Source organism: Pholcus phalangioides, unplaced genomic scaffold (genome assembly GCF_987345545.1).
Source record: "Pholcus phalangioides strain wild (caught in Gottingen) unplaced genomic scaffold, Ppha-v1.0 ptg000008l_1, whole genome shotgun sequence".
In the NCBI taxonomy this organism is placed as follows: Eukaryota; Metazoa; Arthropoda; class Arachnida; order Araneae; family Pholcidae; genus Pholcus; species Pholcus phalangioides.
The window spans coordinates 51,547,271-51,569,089 of NW_028301601.1; the positions used below are offsets into that span (position 1 = coordinate 51,547,271).

At 38.3% G+C, this 21,819-nt stretch overlaps 1 protein-coding gene across 2 annotated transcripts in view; it reads left to right on the top strand.

The window, feature by feature from the left end:
* Window positions 1–6,921: 6,921 nt before the first annotated feature.
* Window positions 6,922–21,819, top strand: part of LOC149084476 (astacin-like metalloprotease toxin 5) — a 49,344-nt gene continuing 34,446 nt past the window's right edge. Inside the window, exons 1-6 of one of the 2 annotated variants that reach the window (XM_089234891.1) lie at window positions 6,922–7,179; window positions 10,640–10,716; window positions 10,859–10,934; window positions 11,036–11,156; window positions 13,609–13,784; window positions 14,870–15,143. In XM_089234891.1, the coding sequence (XP_089091017.1) occupies window positions 7,116–7,179; window positions 10,640–10,716; window positions 10,859–10,934; window positions 11,036–11,156; window positions 13,609–13,784; window positions 14,870–15,105 (750 nt within the window). In that variant the 5' untranslated portion in view covers window positions 6,922–7,115 and the 3' untranslated portion in view covers window positions 15,106–15,143. Of the gene's footprint in view, window positions 7,180–10,639; window positions 10,717–10,858; window positions 10,935–11,035; window positions 11,157–13,608; window positions 13,785–14,869; window positions 15,144–21,819 lie in introns of those variants that run through there. The other variant, XM_089234892.1, reaches the window with a different exon arrangement.

Sequence of the window (21,819 nt, forward strand, 5' to 3'; positions counted from 1 at the left end):
CGTTCCTTATGAATATTTATGTGGCTGATACAAATTATGCAAACGTCCCAATGTCGTTATCTTTTCCCACCTGTCGCAACCATCTCATAATCTCACCAGTAAGGATCAAGATGCTCAGCATGTTTCATCTCGAATTAAAATGATTCCGTTCGTTTCCCCTCACTATAAAAATATAAAAACAAATACAGCTTTGGAGGAATATTTAAATTTTAACCTTGACCTACGCATAAAAAGAGTTCTTATTCAGTTGAGATTCCAGAGCGATGTATTTATTTTGGAGGGAGAGTGAGGCCCCATATTTTTCACCCGAGCGAACTTGAATACATTGCACTTGTGGAGAGTGTGAATCCTGGAGATACATCATTATAACCTGCGATAAATATACTGCAATACGAAGTACTGTCTTTGGTGATTCTATTCCTCTCTCAACCCTGAAAATATTTTGCATTTCAACAACGAATACACTACGTGGTTTAATATATACAAATTTATTATATCTGCAATGAAATTAAGAACTTTGTGAATAACTCCTAACTGTAATCGATTTCTCATTTGTTTTGTTTTTATTTTTATCCCCATGTCATGTTTAAACTGTTTTCTAGTTTTTTTTGCCCCCTTAGTTATTTAATTTTGTGTTTCATATATAATTTTGTGTTATGTAATATCCTTTTTTTTGCCACTAATTGTCAAAGGCTAGCGGCCAAAACGGTTTGGTTTGATTGTCTCACCAGTCAGTTCCAGAATGAAATAGGTCATGTGTATTTCCGATAATGCGTTTGTTATGCGAGAGCATACACTTTTCCAGCTATGAGTAAAACCTTATCATTTTTAACACGTGTATCATCTTGTTTCTATTTCAGTCATAACTCAGATTGAAAAATTAGTCTCGAATGTTTTAACATTTGTTCGAGCTTACGAAGATAATGTGATAAAGCCGGTGTCTTTGAATTTTGATTTCAATTCAAATAATTCTTCATTTGCGATGTCTAAGACGTCGTAGATCTGTGTAATATTTAGAGGCATATGCAATCGGAAGCTTCCTCTCAATCGGGTTCATTATTCAGCTAATGGACAACTCTGTATACTGGACCAATAAAAAATGAAGGTAAAAAATTATGCATCCAAAAATTTCATTTATTCAATCTGAAACATCGATAATTCCAAATATTACACAGATCTACAGCGTTTTACGCATCTCTAATGAAGAATTATTTGAATTGGAAAAATGATATCAAGACAATTTTTGATCGAAGCTATTTTGATTAAAACATTTTTCTTATTTATTATTTATCAAAACATTTCTCCAATTCATTTATGTTTTGTCGAAGAATTAGTTCCCCTACGAATTATATCTCCTTCTTACTTACTTTTTTGTCCTCTATGAAAATTATTTCTTTACCGTTTCAAATATTTGCCGGAGTTCATCCTAATAACCATTTGAGTTGAAATAATTATTTCTGAATAAATTTTTAAAAAGATCAAATTCTTTATATACCGATTCTCGAAACATTTCAACCAATTTACGCCGCCCTAACGAATATCACACCGTTTCTATATTGGGGTTTCATCGCAGAAGGTTCTGCAAATCATTTCCCTCATATACAAAAAAGTATAAATTTATTCTATGTCTGCGGTTTCGCCTATTTCGTAATATTTATTCTTTGGAAATCCGTAAGTAGTTTCTATTACGTTCCGTACTTGGTTTATTTCTTCTTCGTCCTCAAATTATTTCTCATATTTATTTATTCAATTAAAATACTGCCATTTAAATATTTACTGCCCCGTCCACAAATTATTTCACATACTTAATTATTTTTTTTCCTGTGCTCAAATTATTTCTCCAATTTATTTATTAAAGAATTTCACCTATTTATTATTTATTAAACGTTTCTACCATTTATTTATTTTTGCCGAAGAATTATTTCGCCTAGAAGTATTTTATCCATTTCTCTACAAATTATTTCTAATTCTTATTTATTTTTTTCATGTCCGCAAATTATTTCTTCCCCCTACGAAATGTCATATCCTTTTTATAATGACGTTAATATTCTTTGTTCGAACTTTCAGCTGGCGCAAACTAAGGCGTATAGAAGAACGAAAGTGTTCCATTGAGAAATCAAGGTTTCAAAATATCTAGGCTTGTCGAGGCTAAAGTAAGACGCTTGGAAAGAGGCGAGATATCTCGTCAGTGCCGCCAAAAGGGTTGAAGTATTCCTTCCATTTATCTTGCAGGAAAACTATTTCGCCGACAAATTTTATTGTCTATTTCTCTGCAAATTATTACTCTTAAGCCCGTGCGTGTCCTTCTTGTGAACCTACTTGAAATTATTGGCCAAGCAAGTTTCTTAGGGAAGACTTCAATCTTTTTCAAAGGGGCAGAACTGTGCTCATTTGTAAAATTGCTTATGGGAATAGTAAAAAGTTTTAGAGCAGTTCTAACATTTGAGGTCATTGCTCCAATGTCAAGGTTATGCAGCATTTGTAAAATTTCACTAGGATCTTCGATTCCCTCTTTAATCGAGAAATAATGCTAAAATTTCTCAACAAAACCATCATCGAAATTAATACATGGTATAATGTTGCTGCAGCACTTAATGCTTTCTGAAAGATTTCATCCGCTTTTTAATTTAAGAAAGGGGTCATTCAAGTATTACGTCATCATCGATGGGGGGGGGGGGTGGTTTCCGATTTGCTGACTTTTGATGACAAGGGAGAAGGGGGGGGGGTTTGGATGATGCTTACGTCATCAACCCCCCCCCTTTATGAAGATACCAAATATTCTTCATGGCAACTTATTCGGTTCGCCAAAAACGACAAAAACCTTTCGATAGCTCGTGGGCACTTGAAGTAGCATTCCCCCCCCCCCATTCATAAGTGTAAGTGCCCTACAGAGCCACTTTAGTGATCGCTAAATCTTTCGCAGATCCAAGTGATCTGAAAATGTGTCCGGGCTGCTTAATGGCTCTGGAACTGTTTCACGCATCTCTCAAGTGACATAATGAAATGATGTCATTATCATCGGCTTCGTCTTTGGAATAGCTGACAAGCGATAACAATGTCGTTTATTTCCGTTATGAATTGTTCGAGATATAGCGGAAAACAATTTGTTACGAATCATTGTGACCAATCTGGTGCCCAGACGGAGAGGTATTAACCCCGCAGTGATATCATTATTGAATGCACCTTCTTTGCAACGTGCGTCTGACGATACCAGTGCTTTTGACGTGCGACGCGTACTTCTTGCGATGTGAGTGTTTAAAGGACTTCGTCACGGAACTTTTTGCGAACGCTCTCAGTATCGTCAGGTGATTTAAAAAACGCATTTTCGTCAAAAAATAGGAAAAACGTTCGAAAAGTGACTTGTAAGGGTTCCCAGAAAAATTGATATCAATAACGCCGAACGTTTTATCGGGAGCGTGTCAAAGGATGGATGGAAACAGATGTGTTCAGTCACATCGATATCTCTAGCGCTATTTTCTTATGATATTACATGTTCCAGTTAACGATACCAAATATTATGACATTGAAAAATGCACACAAACTGACTGAAACTTCTTTTCTTCGAACTGTTTCCGTTAACGTGACGTATTCACCTCAAATGTGACGCACTCGCTTGTGGCCTTGCTCCCTGAAACACGTTGCACTACCACAACACAATTATAATTTTCATTGCATCGGATAAGGATTTCGCAGGCCTGTATAACGAAATTTGTTCATGGGGGGAGGACCTCTTGAACTTTTTTGGGGAGGGGGGGGGGCCATATTGATTGAACTATTGATATATATATATTTGGCCATGTTTTTCACTTTTTTTCAATCATTTTCTCACATTTCGGGGGGGGGGGGCAGCAGACCCTCCAAGTCCTCCCTTCTCGCTACGGCTTTGTGTGTTTCATCACTTTCCATCAAATTTTTCACTTAATTTCACTGGTCGGTAAATCGATCAACTGTTAACCGCAGTTAAAAAAATTTAGTTGAGTTAATTGACTCTCAATCAATCCGATTGAAATTCGATTAAAGTTTGCCGGAAATTTTTGTAATTTAGCTTGGTTTATTTGGCGATACAAGTTTTTAATGTCTTGAATTTTCTTATTGTTTTGACTATGATCATTAATTTCGTTGATTGGTTGTCAGTACGGGCATAATTACCCCTTGACAACTCATACATATCGATTCACTTGCATATGTTTAGATATATCGCATTTTACATCATATTGTATTGTGTTTTTGAATGAATTTGATTGAATTAAGTTTGAATTTGATTGAAAAAAAAATTATGTTCCTATGTACATAACGTTCTTCCCATATACAACACTTACACTCGTGCACTTTTTTCCCCCCATATCAAACTCAAATTTCCCTTGGCCAAAATTCCGAATTTCCACAATTGGAGATCACAGCTCATACGGAGCCGCAGCCTTTACGGAGTGAACAAGAGGACATTTATAAGACATTATCTTCCTACAAAGTTCCTTGTCAGTCAATCAGTCAGTCAAATTTTTCTGCATCAGGGAAATACATGTTGATTTAATGAAATTCGTAATACAGAAAGTTCAGTTTTAAATGAGACTGATGGACGTTTCAGAAGACAAGACCAAAATTCGTAGTCTCCACAGTGAAAACAACAATTTTCGTGCATTCCGTGCATATTTTTGGCATCCACATTTTTTTGCAGACATTCTTTTGTCAGCCACTCCGTTGAGCAGTTTGCTTGTTGTGGCATTTGCATTTGGGAAGCATCAGCTCCTCTCCCAACAAGTACTATTCGGCAGGAGTTTCTGGAAAAACAAGCAACAGTATGAAGACTAGAAGTAGTTTCGAAATCAGTGATTAACCTAAAATAACTGATTTAAATGACGAGTTCCAAGTGAAGACAATAACGATCCATCTTAAATTGCTTCATGCGGGAGCAGCCTTGATTTCTCAATTTATTCTCATATTTGTTTAAAACTAACGAATAGGTGAATGAAAGGAATAAAAAATATCTTTATAGCGTGAGTTAATATCATATAGTTACGAAAAATATATTCGATTAAAATTCGATTAATCGATCAAAAAAATGTGATCAACCTGTTAAAAATTTTTATCGATTCCCAGCCCTAATTTAGTTATGATTAAAACTAAGTATCTGATTTAGAGAAAAAAAGATACTCGAGAAGAAACAAACACACGCACACAAAAAGTAGCGTCGTAAGAATTCCTAAGCCAGGAAAAGAAAGGTACCTAGACGGTGTTTTCTCCTGATGTATTAATATGTATTAATGTATGAAGTGTGGTTTCGTGAGGGGGGGGGGGAGAGCGCGATCATGACACCATACATGGGGGCCCGTCGCTAAAATAATAGCAGGGCCCCTTAGTCTCAATCTTTTGTTTTCCTTCTGAGAGAGAGAGAGAGGAATCGAAAATTCAGAAAATGAAAATCATGAAAATTCGAAATAGTAAATGCAAGGAGAAAAAAAATTTTCAGAATTGTTGAAAATATAGAATAATTGAAACAGTGAAACGTATTAAGAAGACACCAACGAATAAGGCAAATACACGAAAATACAAAAAACCTAATGCATTTCGACACCAATGGGTGTCGCCTCCAGAGGAAAAATATTTAACCACTAGTCACGCTGATCGAGTTTCCCACTTGGGCTAAATAACAAATCTTAACGCTCGGTTGCTCAGCGGAAAAAGTACGTCACTTCAAACTGACCACGAGGTTTTTTTTTCATGACGTAAAGACTAACTCAGTTTTCGAAATTCGACCACTAAGGGGGGGGGGGGTCATAAGGGGGTTCAAATGTAACAGAGAGAAATCACGCCGAAACCACTGCAACTCATGAAATTTGGTAAGAAGTTATATTTCATGGCATAAAAGAAGTAAGTAAGAAGAGAGGATTTTTCGAAGAAGGGAGATTTTGTCAGTCTTATACAGGGTGTTTCAAAAAGAATCGCCCGATTTGAAATGCATATATTACGAAAAAATATCGAACATAGACACTTGAGATTAATTTTATATTACATGGCTAGTCATGAAGTCTTTTTACAAACCAAATTAAAGGTGCTCGATATGCCCACCTTGGGGATGCTATGCACAGCATATGTCTATACGTTAATTCGTCCCAAAGTTTTGCGAGCATGTTTGCATCCACGGCTGCTTTTATGCGTATTTTCAGTTCGGCTAATGCAGCTGGAAGGGGGAGGCACACAAGCGTAGTTTTTTATAAACCCCCGCAAAAAAATCGCACACTGTGAGGTCCGGCGATCTTGGGGATGCCAGTGATTTTTAACTGAATCGTCAGGTCCCGTGCGGCCGATACATCGTTTAGGAATGCGATTGTTCAAAAATTCTCCAGTGTGGTGATGTCCCGTCCTGCAGGAAAATGAAGTCATCCGAATCGGTTTCTAACTGCGGGAAAAGTCAATCTTGACAAACACTTAAGTGACGGCCGAAGGAAGGCGTAAGCGCTATCTGTCGGCAACTGCGTGAAACTAGAGATTTCCCTCTTTCTACCTATACACTATTCTATCAAAACGGATTAAAAGATGAATAGTTACGATTTTTTTTAAATCTTACGGTTCTCTTTTTGAAACACCCTGTATTTTAAAATGTAGATATACCCACTAAGATGGGTATCTGAAAATTATTCATACAAGGTGGTCATGAGGGGGTTCAAATATTATATAGGGGGAAAACATCACAAAGTTATTTTCAGATTCCCAAATCCATGCGAGCGAAGCCGCGGGTAACAGCTACTGAAGAATAATTTGAATTGAAATCATTTCTATAGAAATACCGTCTTCACCACGTCATCATGATTATTAAGATGCAGCAAAGGTTATAGCATTTGGTGGCAAAATAAAAACAAATTGATACACATGTTGAGAAATGATAAGGCTTTTCTGCGACAGCTGGGAAAACTATCTCATAATACATTCATTATCGTGAATACACATGATCAATTTCATTTTGGAATCCGTCTCATAATCTCAGTTTGGTTGGTGAGATTATGAGACGGATTTGAAACAGGTGGAAAAAGATAACAGAAATTATATGTTTACGCATAAATAAATATCCATAGGGAACGCCATTCAGATGTCATAGTGTTCCTGCTGCATCAAGTACCATGGTGTCTCTGGTGTTCGCGCTGCTTTTGTTCGGATATGCGACGTGTGTTCCTCTCGTGGAGGGTGAGTCCGAGGCATAACATATAGTCACTATATATTTTAAATTAAATTTCAATAACTATGAGAAAAGTCGAGATTAAGCCGATTATAATACTCAAATCATAACAAAATAAATCGTGACGGAAAAATAATTCTGATCACTCAGAAATTGAAAAACGAAAGTGATCTATATAATTTTTGTGCTGGTGTAGATAAGGCGAAATTTTATCTACTCAAAACTGTCTGAAAATAATGGCCGTATTCGATTAGAGATCGAAACGGATTGGTTAGATTCAGGATTTTAACCAATTCGTGTCAATAATCTCTAATCCTTTAGCCTGCGATTAGTAGTTTAAACACTGCCAAAAGAGACTGATCATCCGAAACTTTCACTCATAAACAAATCCTCAATATAATGATCGTATATTAGGGGCCGATCAAGTATTACGTGAGCAAATTTTTAGCCATTTTTTGGGTAATGACAAGAAAATGAAGGGCAAGTGCAAGCATGTAATTTAATGCAAAATTCATGGGGATATTTGACTTTGAATTTTTCAGCTTTAATCGCCAATTGTAGCGGGTGTGGTTCACAAATTGCAAAAACTTAAATAAAATTCAAAGCGGGATATTTCTACGAGAATTTAATTAGTATATTCTTCTGACTGAAAAAAAATGAAATAGTTCCACTCCTTAACCGTTCACGTGTAAATTTTGGCAACAAATTTAGAAAATTTGCAGTTAAACTAGTCCTGATTGCGCCTCTTGCGATATGGTTTTTTTTACAACTTTCTATGATTACATATTTATTATCCGTGCCCGTTGCACTTTGACTTTAACTTGATTAATTTGATTCTTCGATTTACATAATTTTTTAATTTCCTTGCACTATATGTAATCTTTGACATATCAATAAATTTTTGCTTTTACCGGAGATGCCTTGGTTCCCCCCCCCCCCGCCCGGGGGGGCCGAAGTGCTTACGTTGCTTCTTGCGACAGGGCCTGGGTGTCTCGCGGTTTCTCAAGTTGAACTAGTACAGATAAAGCTCAAAAAAGTAGTATTGGTGTTAACATATAAGAGAAACGAAAGTAAAAATATGAGAGGAATAGGTTTTATACTGTTTCTCGTTCTTTTAGTATTCTGTTTATACGTGTATAATAATGGTTTCTTTACTCGTCAAACAGTATCGAAAAAAGGAAAAATAAATTAGTGTTAGCAACGAGGATTCTCGGGGGAAGGGACAGAGTGCGAATGCATTTTGTTCATATAAACATTAACGAGATATCTCGTTCCGTACGATAAGGGGTTACTAAGCCTTTTTACAAAAAAAAAAAAAAAAACATCGTGTGCGTTTCTAATGCAACCCAGTACCGGGCCGTTGCCAGAATTATGGCGTTTCGCGATGACTAGAGTGATAGAGAGATCATAGTCACAGAGAGACGAGAGTGACTATAATCCCGAGTGTCGTGGTGGTAAGGTCGAAGGCAGGTTTCAGGTTCGAACCTGGGGAAGAATATAGAAAAAATGTATTTTCAATAATGGACTTGAGGCGATCACCGAAAGATGACGCTCTCATGTCAAGCCCAAATTATTAATGACCGTAAATTGCAATTTAAGTATAGTAAGTAAGTTCAGCGATATGGCCGGTGTTGGTGTTTGGCGGAATACACTTAGCTGGGGTGGCTAGATGTCCCAGTTTTTTTGGCTAACAATTGTTCTGTCCCAAAAATTGTTTCCGGGACGCCTGTTTGTCCCTGTCATCTGCAGTCGAAGATTTGATTAAAAATGAAATTTTCCAACATTCATTCGACAAAACAGAGACCCACAGATCAAATAATAATTTCCTCTCGTATAATAAAAATATTGCACATTTGAAACCCCTCTCTTACTGTCGATTTATTTTTTGTGCCGTCGGTGTCCGCAAAAGAGCGTTTTTCACGGTATTTTTGGAATTATGACCTGCTGTAGTGAGGATGCAGTACAACAGAGGTCTGTCACCAAAACCCGAAGCTGTGGTTGCATGAATAAGGTGTAACTGAACATGTGTCAGTCAAGATCAATTCGCAGATGTACACTGAAGAGCCAAAACAACTGGTCAAACCTGCCTAATATCGTGTAGGGCCCCCGCGAGCCCGCAGAAGTGCCGCAACACGACGTGGCATGGACTCGACTAATGTCTGAAGTAGGTGGAGGTAATTCACACCATGAATCCTGCAGGGCTGTCCATAAATCCGTAGGACTATGAGGGGTGGAGATCTCTTCTGAACAGCACGTTGCAAGGCATTCCAGATATGTTCAATAATGTTCATGTTTGGGGATTTTGGTGGCCAGCGGAAGTGTCTAAAGTCAGAAGAGTGTTCCTGGAGCCACTTTGTAGCAATTCTGGACGTGTGGGGTGTCGCATTGTCCTGCTGAAATTGTCCAAGTCCGTCGGAATGCACAATGGACATGAATGGGTGCAGGTGATCACACAGGATGCTTACGTACCTGTCACCTGTCAGAGTCGTATCTAGACGTATCAGGGGTCCCATATCACGCCAACTGCACACGCCCCATGCCATCACAGAGCCTCCACCAGCTTGAACAGTCCCCTGTTGACATGTAGGGTCCATGGATTCATGAGGTTGTCTCCATACCCGTACACGTCCATCAGCTCGAAGCAATTGGAACCGAGACTCGTCAGACCAGGCAACGTGTTTCCAGTCCTCAATAGTCCAATGTCGGGGTTGTCGGGCCCAGGCGAGGCGTAAAGCTTTGTGTCGTGCAGTCATCAAGGCTACACGAGTGGGCCTTCGGTTCCGAATCAAGCACGTCAAATCGACGTGCTTCGGTATTTATAAGCATTCGATTATTTATAATGCTTATAAATGATCCTAGGTGAAGAAAGTACTATTCCGAGTCTGCAGTTATTTAAATTACATTTCACAGGGAGTAAAAATTTAGCACAACGAATATGTCAGACGGATATTTATAATGATGTTTATTACAATATAATTCATGAATTATGCAAATCACCTTCACTCCTAATTTTAGTAAATATTGTGAATTGGAGAAAGATTTGTTCAGTAATCTGAGAAAACGTGGCATTTTTTTTTTGTTTAGAAAAAAGAGTTGGTAAGGGCAAAATTACGGGAGGACAGAGGAAATGTCTCGTATAAGTGTCGTGTCAATGACCAAGTCCGAGCGTCTGACACATTCAACAAATCATTTTTTAACGTTATGTATCACCAACAAACACAATGCGATGATCTCTAATTTTCGAAATTTCTTGGGTCAAATGTAATCATAACAGAAGCAAAGGTGACGAAAAATATGCTATTATATCCGAGGTCGTTAGGTTTCCATTGATGTTATAAGCACGGTGAATTAACATTATTCTCTATTTGAATCAGTTCGCACCAACGATTATTGATGTTATAGCCAAGGTGACGTTTCAATCGAGGTCATTACAAACAAGTTTGACTGTGTATATTTCGTCTTTTCCAGAGAATGTTTTCGATGAGGAGTCCATGTGGAATCCCGACCTGTTTGAAGGTGACATCTTAGGAATCGATCCAGATATGGTGAGTTTTTACAACTGAATTGATATTCCTAATTTTGGATAGGTGAATTTTTTAGGAATTACTGTCATTCAATGAAAATGCAGTCATAATCGACTGCGTTTTTGATTATACTTGGTGGTTTTATTGTTTTGTCGTTTGTTAGGACCGAAATGCGATGACTACGTTGTCGAAAAGATGGCCAAACAATACTCTGCCTTACAAAATCACGGAATATCTAGGTAAAGATGCAAATCTAATCAATTATGTGTAATGCCTATCGTTTTTACCTCTCAACGTGTGTTCGTAAGGTTGATGATTAATACATACTTTTGAATAACAGAAAGCAAGGCTGGTGACTTGATCAGACGTTCCATGAAACACATCTCAGACAGGACGTGTATCCGCTTCAGACCAGCGACTGATAAAGACTCTCACTACCTGTACATTTTCTCAGGACAAGGGTAATTTTTTTAAGATTATGTTGTGAGAGTTTAGTTTTTCCTGCATATGTAATGACTTTGAAGTTTTCAGGTGAAATCACTCGTCCTAATCGAAATCTATAGAGATACATTGTGACGATATGCAAATTAGTAGAATACGCAACCAATTAGTTTTAAATCCCCTAAACTAGAAGAGATATGTCATTGAAATGCTTGGCTATAGCCCAAAAAACGGTCACATTCGTGAACAGCAAACTTGACAAGCAATGGGTGTTCAATCTTTTGCTCGAAGCACGCTTGAGCGTCTGAAGGAGAATATTTGAGGAAAGTGGCTTGCATATTGAATGAAATTTGCTTACGAAAGAATATTTGTACCTTGTGCCATGGCCCCCACGTCCTGTAGCAGGGCCCCTAGGCTGGGATCTTTTGTGGGCCCCTTGGTCAGACTTTTAACGGGACCCTTCTGTATCTAATTTATAGCGTGAAAAAGCAAAAAAATGATAATCATCCCGGGCCCCAGGGCTAGAACCCTGTCAGCCACCCCCCCCCCATGCCTTGTGCTGGCGGAAGAGAAATTTTGCATGTTTCGATATCTCGCAGAGATGTGAAGCGGGATGCGTCTGTTCCTTCAATATGAAGATTGCAGTTGAGTGTGTTACACTGTTGTCTACAGACTAAAGGCAGTAACCCGCATAACTGCAAGACGAAACTCCTAGTCAAATATCTAGGATGTATACTTGATAAGTCGCTTTCATTTTCTCCTCAGGTGACGAACGTAATAAATAAGCCTCTCAAACAGTTGGGATATTATCCAGAATCACATTTTCGCAGGCCCTGCTAACGTTGAGGAATAAAGTAATTCTCTTTAAAACTATTATTCGTCCTATTCTGACGTATGCTGCCCCCATTGTGGGCTCACGCCAGTGTTACAAATATGAAACGTTTACAGGCGCAGCAGAACATCATTCTTTGTCAGTTTACCAGAGCCCCCTGGTATGTGAGAGGAAAAAACATCCGTAAAGATCTTTACTTAGACTATATCAAGGAGCTTGCAAATGCTCATTTTGACAGGCTACGGTCTTCTGAACACCTGCATCTTATAGAAATTGCCTATTGTGACCCTAGAATCCCCACAGGCCAATGGACGTGTTAAGCGTGGACTGGGTGACGAATTGATGTAATTTTCAGAACATTCTCATGATTTATTTTGTATTAATTTAATATCTGTTTTATTTGATATTGCCCATGCTATGATCGCAATTCAGAGGCGTTCTCGTGAAGGGGGGGGGGGAATCATAAGGGGAAAAACAACAATTGAAGACAAGTAAATCAAATGATTAACATGAGAAGGTTCAGAGTTTGAGTTGTTTTTACTGTTTTTGTTTTACTCGTTCTTCGGGAACAGGTTTTCTTCTTCGCCAAACCAGCCTCTTGGCGACGGCGTGCAGGTTTGTTGGCGGGGAAAAAGTTGTGTGACTTCACAGCAGAGTTTATATCTGATTTTTTCGCAATTAACCAAAGTTATCTCACTTATTCATGATTTGTTCTTGCATTGTCTTATTTGTGTATAGCTTGCAGTTGCATTTTTTCCTTATTTTTGCAATGTCAGTAATATGGTTATTTTCCATATTCTTGATTAGTATTGTGATAATTATTATTATTTTTATTTTTTTTGGATGAACGAATCAAATTCATGTGATACTGTAATTGATGTGATTGCAATACCGAGATAGCGTGTCATGTCTTTATTATAACTTTTTCTTTGACGTTCTTGATTATGGTTATATTACTGATGCTGTTTCTACAGTATCTGTACTGTTGTTTATACAAACATTTTGGCGCGAACTAATCTTTTATTGATTTAAACATCTCTGATTGGTGTCTCTCGATTATGTAAAATTTCATGTTTGGGGTTTTTGGGTAGCATATAATCAACTACTTCCCTTATATTTTCACTTTCTTCTTAGACTTTGTTGTATTTTATCTCGATGAGGATTCATTTCGCAAAGATTTGTAAACAATAATCTACTCTCGCTCTTTCATTCTCTACACATACATACACTATACACCTTACAAACATGCACAAAATTGTCTTTCTCCTTCACATACCACCCCTAGTGATCTGTAAGTCGCCAGACAGCCTGCAAGGGCTAGGCGGCGACAAAAACGTTCAATTCTGGTCTGGTCTGGATGACATTGGTACATGGTGTCAAGTAAAATGTATTTATGCACATTTTGAATATGTATGTATTTCAACTGCATTTCATATCTGCAGCTTTTCTTCAACCCTGAGAGGTTAGAATAGAAGTGAATTTTTTTTTTTTCAAAATTAATTTTTGAAAAATTTACAGCTGACGTATACAATAGATAAATTTACATTTCTTTACTGCGAAAACATTACAAACAGCCCTTTGCTAAAGTTGACGGTATGGTAATAGTCTTGGCAAGCTGACGAATGTTTTCTCTTTCTCAGGTGCTACACTTACATCGGTCGAGCTTTCGAAAAACAACCTCTTTCACTTGGTGGTGGGTGTCACATTCTGTCCATCGTGGTACACGAACTGATGCACGCAGTGGGATTCTTCCACGAGCATTCGAGATCCGATAGAGACGATTACATCAATATCCACTGGGACAACATCCAGCCAAGTAAGCACCCACGCTTTATTCGATATAAAACGAATCGTTTACATGTCGAGGGTGCTTAATCTTTTAAACAGTGAGGGCCACTTCATCGTTTTGAAAACGCGTCGTGCTCACATAAGCTATCTGTGAATGTGCCCCGTGTTACCTATGTGATCTCAGAAGGACTCGCGGGTCACGTAAGTGCACTTCAATGTGCTTATATAACTTAAGTGTGTCTCGCACTACTTGAGCGAAGAAGGAATGCTGCGACAGCTTTTTAAGTGATCTAGAACAGCGTCCCAAGTCATTTAGTTAGGTGATACGTAAATGCTTCATGGGTTACTTAAATGAACTGGAAGTATGACGCGAGTCATTCAAGTCAGCTGGAAATTTGTCTCGTGCCCCTTAAGCGAAGTAAGCATCTGCCTAGACCCACTCAAGTGATATAGAACAGTGTGCCACGTCACCATAGTGATCCGTAAATGTGGCGCGGGCGGACTTAAGTGATCTGGAGATAATTGCAAAACCTTCAAATCATCGCCATATTGAAATAAGATAAATAGCCAATAGACTAATTTCGAAACAGTCTGACCGTTCGATGCGAAAAAAGAAATGATGCTTTTCACCACTAAACATTGAGTGCCTGCGCCTAAACAATTTGAACAATATTTTCCAACTTGATCTGATTTCATTTCCTGAAGTTTGATGGTCATTGACCTCTTCGAGTACAAGCTGTTGGTGATAAATTTGAATAATCTGCATTAGACGTATATTGGCGATAAAATATACAAGTCTTATTCCGTGTGAAAAAAATAAAGCTAAGGAGAACCGCCACCATCGTTATCTCGTTCAGACATCACGATGGTGGTGGGAGAACACAGAGGAGAAAAACACACACGCAAGTTTTTCGTAGGGTTAATATAAACCATCGCGATCAGGGAAAAAGAGTTTGAAGAGAGTCAACTCGATTGAATTTATTCCACGGGCGTTTGGACGTAATATTACGTCTCTGATCGTAAAGAGGTTAATGTAATAGCGAAAAAATAATGCGGGAAACACAGAATCTCTGTATGTGCACTAATACATATGAATTCTACTTAATTTTTCAGAAGCTGTACCTCAGTTCAGGAAACTTCTGCCGAGTCAGAACAAATTGTACGACAAGTTCGACTTCGATTCCATCATGTTGTACGGTGAGATGTTCTTCAGTAAGGATCGACAAGCAGGTTTGAAGACGATGACTTCCAAGATACCAGGGAAACCAATCCCCAATCAGCACCAGAAACCTGGGCTCAGCAAGAGCGACATCTATCGAGCTAAACAGCTGTACGAATGCAGAAACTGAATATGACTTCTGATCTATAGAATAAAAAATTCCGTTCATTTTTGCATATTTTTACTTATTTCAATCGAAACACTATTACCTAGCAAAAACTCATATACAGTGAAACCTCGCTACAACGATACCCGATTTAACGTTAAATCCCTCTACAACGATGTTAAAATCATCTTGACGCAATGATATCATTTACTTCGATAAATCTCTCCCTCCCTCCTTCGACATTATTCAATCTAAACGGATTAAAAGCTGAATAGTTACGATTTGTTTCAAATCATATGTTTCTTTTTGAAACACCCTGTATTTTAAAATGTAGATACTCACTAAGATGGGTTTCTGAAAATTAGTCACACAAGGTGGTCATGAGGGGTTCAAATATTATATAAGGGAATCTCGTCGCAAAGTTATTTTCAGATTCCCAAATCGATGCGAGCGAAGCCGCGGGTAACAGCTACTGAAGAATTATATCAATTGAAATCATTTCTAGAAATACCGGCCGGTCATTGTAAGATCCAACAAAGGTTTCTTCTGTTCATTTTTGCATATTTTTACTTATTTCAATCGAAACACTATTCCCCGCTATAACTCGTATAGAGTGAAACCTCACTACAACGATGCCCGATGTAACGTTAAATCGCTCTACAACGATATTTTTAAACCTCGTTTCGAATTGTCTGTAGTCTAATGATAAACTCATCTTGACACAATGATATCATTTACTACGATAAAATCCCTCCCTCGTACAACGATATTTTTAGAAGATTTCTTTTGTGAAATCGCTTTTACTATATTTTTTTATATTTTTCAGTTACAGTTGGAGAGAGTAAAAAAAACCAAATAATAACAAGATAAAGCTTAAAAATGCGTCAATGAGATTCGCAGTTTCATTTTGCCCATTCATTTCTCGTTAGTTGTGTGCATACAAAATGCTCAAGCTTCTGGCATATTTGCAGTATTGAAGCAATTGACTGTTAGGTCAGGAATCCACTGTCAAAATTCACAGAATATAAGGGGCTTTCGTCGCAGTCACCATGAACGAAACCCTCTTTCTTGCTGTTTAATCGGGAAATGTGGTTTCTAATAAAAGAATGATTGACTTTTCAGTGCATGGCGGAGACGATAAACTTCATTTCACTTCACGGAACTACTCATTGTATCACCGGGCTTTTCACTTCCGCAAAAGAGATTTACCGGGCCGCGGGCTTACAATTGGGAACCAGTGCTCTAGGTCACGCTTCTAGTCATTCGCATGTTTGCACACGATCTTTGTCTCTCACGAATCTGGTAATTTGCTCTGTAGGTCTTTTTTTTTTCTTTTTGTCATTCACGTGCTTGCTCAAGCTCCAAGTCATTTTGCTTACTCAGATGCTTGTAAAATCTCTAGGTCACTTTTTTTTGTGTCCCTCGCTGATCTATGCCCTAGCTGTCTGGGCGGATGCGGATTTATTGAGGGTTATACAAATTTTGCCGGACTTCTCCTATTCTACTCATTTTCTTGGAGACTCGTTCTTCCATTTTGCCGTTCCTCTGAATTTGCCACCCTAGGCTATAGCCCGCTGAGTCCCCACCCCCTCCAACTGTCAATACGCCATAGGCGTTTTTCATTGTAGCTCAGTTGAATTGGTAATATTAACTAAAGACGTGGACAAAGATAATATGAAAAACTTATTATACTACACTCATGTCCATAAATTAAGGATAACTCAGAATCACACGGAAATCGAAATCTAAAGTAAAAATTTCAACTGTAGAATTATCACACACATCTGCAAGAATGATATGAAAATTTCAGGAAGCCACCAGATGATGCCGATAGTACGTCACAATGACGAGAGTGTAAGGGGGGGGGGGTGGTATATAAGGAATGGTGGCAAAGAAGTAAAATTGTTCACAAGAGTTCTGTAAGGCGCTGAGTGCCATAAGCGAATAGTTATGACACAGAGGACGCATGTCGATGATTTTTTACGTGGTAGAATTATCGGCCGCCTGGAATGTGGGCGCACTCAGATGGAAGTATCCGAGGAACTTGGAATTGCCCAAAGTGTCATCCCTAGGCTTTGGCAACGATTCCAAGATAACGGAAATGTCAGTAGACGTTACAGTACAGGTCGCCCCCGAGTTACAACGCCGAATGAAGACCGGTATTTGGCAGTAACTGGAAATCGCAGTCCAGTTACTGCCAAATACAGTACCGGAGACGGAGCACAGCATCCGACCTGTCTCGTCAGCTATCTGCAGCCACGGGTACCACAGTTTCAAGGCAAACCGTGTACAGACGTTTGGGAGATATTGGTCTATATGCTCGCAGGCCTGTCAGATGTGTTCCGCTCACGTCAACTCACTGTCGGCTGCGATTAAACTGGAGTAGAGAACATGCAATGTGTCACAGTGGGCTTGTGTGATGTTTTCCGACGAGTCCAGGTTTAGCTTGCAGTCTGATTCACGTCGGACTTTTATATGGAGAACGCCAGGTACCCGTTACCACCAAGACAACATCATTGAACGATACCGTTACGGTGGTGCAGCATTGCTCGTTTGGGGTGGAATTATATTGGGTTCCAGAACAGATCTGCATGTTCAAACCGGAACCTTAAAGCCCAAATTTATCGGGACATCATTCTGGAACAACATGTACGTTTGTTTAGGGGTGCCATGGGCGCAGAATTTGTGTTTATGGATGACAACGCACGTCCTCACCGAGCAAACATCGTAAACGAATGCCTTGAATCTGAGGATATAACCCGTATGGAATGGCCAGCATTCTCACCTGACTTTAATCCGATTGAGCATGTGTGGGACATGCTTGGCCGACGAGTTGTAGCCAGTCAACCACCTCCTATATGTGTACCGGAACTTCGGAGAGCATTGCTTGCTGAGTGGAGTGATCTTCCCCAAGATCACATAGATAATTTGATACTCAGCATGCCTAGGCGTTGTACGGACTGTATTTCATCGCATGGGAGACATACAATGTATAAACCATCATACCAACCATGTTATAGTAAGTTTTTGTAAAGGAGATATTTTTTACAATTGCTCCAGGGAGCAAAAACCGTAGTCAAAAATTGAACTCTTTTTTTTTTTTTTTTTTTTAATTTTGATTCTTTATTTTCCTCACAGTTCATATATCCTATATACAGTTGAATCTCGTTTTAACGAATACCGTTATAGTGAAAATCTCGTTATAGCGAACACTTTTCTCATCTCTCAGATATGTTTACATAGGAACAATGCTAAAACCTGAAATTCCTTTATAACGAAATTCCGTTAGAACGAAGTGATTTCTCCCGTCTCTTGGACTTCGTGTTATAACGGGATTCGACTGTACCAAGTTTCATCAAGATACCTCCATCAGATACGTACGTCTGAGTAGTCATATTATTTATAACCACCCTGTATATAGGAAATTCCTTCCTAATATTTTTGTTCACCAATTCGCAAATCATTTCTTCTATTTATGCCGGTTCGCGAAAATTTTCACCTGATTTCAGTTGTCTGCAATTAGGTTGAAAAACACTGAATTAAATCATACGAGGCCCGGGCTTTGTATAGCCAACAGGTAATTTTGGACATTGTCTTGCGGATTTTTTTTTCTAAAGACGTCCCGGTTTTTATCAGTATTTGGCCCAGTTTCTCGGTCACATGATCTGGTCAACATGTCTTGACCTCCGCAAGTCAGGTCCCATTCTGTAAATTGGCTATGATTCCATAAGTTATGTGAATTGTAACATGGTAGCTTCTTTTCCGACACCAACAACGTGGGAAATAATCAGCGGTTTGACTAATTCAAGATTTTCAATCGGTGGCCATATTCGTTTTGAATTTTCGTATTTCTTTCGAAATTTCCATTTAACTCCTTCGCTTACAAGCTGTTGGCAAGAAATTAGGATAATCTATGTTTGACGAATCGGCGATAAATATGGTAACCTTGTCCTAACTTAATCGCACGTTAGAAAAAGGAAAAGATGGAGGAGGGGAAAAAAAAGTAGAAGTGGAAGGGGAAAAACTACAAATGAAAGGAAAACGGCATAACAGATAAGTTGATGACAGAGTATGTACAAAGCAGGTTTTTCTTTTAACTGTACCTGTTCCCTTTCGCTCTTATATGCACGTAATAGAAAGATACATCACACGTGGAAAAAAAAAAATACCAATAGGAGTATAGAAATAAACGGAGGTAAAAGCGCAGCTTTGTTTCGGGAGAGTTAAAACAAGTCTTCATGAGGAGAGAGGAGCAACAGAAACAGGGAGGACTTGTTTGAATTCAATCCACTGTCGCTTGGACGCAATATTACGTCCTTTGCTCGTAAAGTTGTTAAAAAAAAGTACCGTAATTTCACACAACTATGGTCCAAAATAACACCAATTTCTACATTAATCATCAGAAATTCTGTATTCAAGCTGTTCAAAAAAAAATATTTTGGTGATATTACCTGTAGAAAGATCAAGCATTAATGTTAAAAAATTTTTTTATTAATTATTTAGCTCAAATACGGATTTTTTTAAAATTAAATTTTGAATCATAGCTGTACTACGAAGACCCAACTATATTCCATCAAATATATTTTGTGTTATAAATTTACTTACAAACCATATTTGAAAAGAATATTACTACAATTATATCATATATCTATCTCTATCCTCTATCCTCGAAACCTAAGGGGGTCAAAAAGGTGAGTTCATAGAGAAGTCACACCGAGCCTAAACAGCTGAAACTATCACCATGAAATTTTGTCAGAAGTTTCGTTTCATGACGTAACTATGAAAGGGTTTTTCGAAATCCAACCGCTAAGGAGGTCATAAGAGGCGTTCAATGGGAGTGGGGAGGGGAGTCGTAGGAGAAATCAGCAGAGATAAAACCGTTCAACCCAAAATTGAACCAAAATTGAAGAGAGGCGGGGGGGGGGGGGGGTGCAACGGTTATATGGATCAATCATCATTGAGCCGAAATCACTGAAGTCATAAATATGAAAATTTAGTCAATAATATATTTTATAAAGTATGCACCCACGAAGACAGGATTTCTGAAAATTCATCCCCCCACGGGGGCCATGAGGGGTTAAAATGTTACATGGGGAATCATCTTTCAAGTGAGTCTCAGATTACCAAATCGTTGTCTTATTGGGCACAGAAACATTTGGGAATTCAGTTTTGAACGCCTCACTAACGGCTTCAAACGAATGAGTTGAAAAATATTGTTTAATCATAAAAATTATTTGCTTCTGGCGAAAATCATCTTGACCATACAAGAAACGAAGAGCCATGAGGGTATCAGTATAACCATGGAAAATGAAACTGTATAGTACTTCTGTTTGATCAGTTTTGTCGCACCACGGTGATTTTCTGCACATGAAGGCTAATTAGACCGGGACCTCCAATTTATTGCCGCTTACGAACGGCAGGTCTGTTTTTTTATACTCATCGAGAGGTTGGTGCGCTAACCCCTCGATGGGGGACTCCCTGCGGTAGCAATTTTTGCTGCGGTCATGTCACCATTTTTGTTGTACCCCTGTGCCAGGAAAGTTTTCTGAGAAGGACGAACCGGGTATCGAACTCGCGACACCTCTAAACATCCTTTTTCGTACTTGAGGTGAGTATCTTTCGGCCTGTGATACCGCGCCCAAGTGCTGCTGTCTACGAAAAAAAAACGTTTCATTTACAATCAGAATTCGAGAAATTAATTTTCTTATAACGGGTTGTTTGACTTTTGGATCACCCTGTACTTCCTACTTTCATGAAAAAACATTAATTGAAGGCAGGAAATGAATCTAATATGAATGAAATGCTTTTTGCATCTATGAGAACTTATTATCCCAGATACTATAAAGGGTTATACAACCCCTTGGAATATAAATGACATATTTGAGGTCCACACGTTATTTGGATAATTTTTCTAATTGGAGGTATCCATGGTTCATCATCATTAACAAAGAATATGAATCAAACGTGTCAAAATGAAGCCATCATGCTGTTATTATGTGTGCAGGTATTGATACAGTAAAACCCCTTCTTGACGGTCACCCCCTAGCATACGGTCAACACTATTTTACGGCGAAATAAATATCGAACCCCTGTTTTTAACGGGCACCATTTTCATTCGACTAAAAACCCTGTCCGGACCTAAATACAGTTGAATCCCGTTTTAACAAATACCGTTATAGCGAAAATCTTGTTTTCGCACTCCTTTATAATGGAAATTTCGTTTTAACGAAGTGATTCCTCCGGTTTGTTGACGTTCGTTATAACGGGATTCGACTGCAGTCGCAATTTTTGTTCCAATAATCCTCACTTGTTGGTATCAAAAGTTTTAAATTTTGATAAATTTTTTAATATTTGGCTACTTTTGAATGATATTTTGGCTTGAAGTTTGTTAATGTTTGGCAACTCTGATGTCAGTTTATAATCTGAAATCACACGTGTATATTCCACGCTGTTTAGCGCCAGCTCTAATATAATCGTCACTCTCTATCACTAAGATAAAAATTTGATGCCTCGAATACAATGAAAAACGTAAAAGCGGATTTCGTGCTCATACAAATAAATTCAATGCATTGATTGAATACATTTTCCTGTAAACTAAGTGGCGTAAAGAGTAATTTAGTGTTTCAGCTAAAAATACATTTTGAAGGAGTTGAAAAGCACTCAGAGAGCAGAGCAAAATCCATCACAGAGCGACTGATCAGTTTTTCCAAAACACGTAAATTCAGTAACTTTGTACAA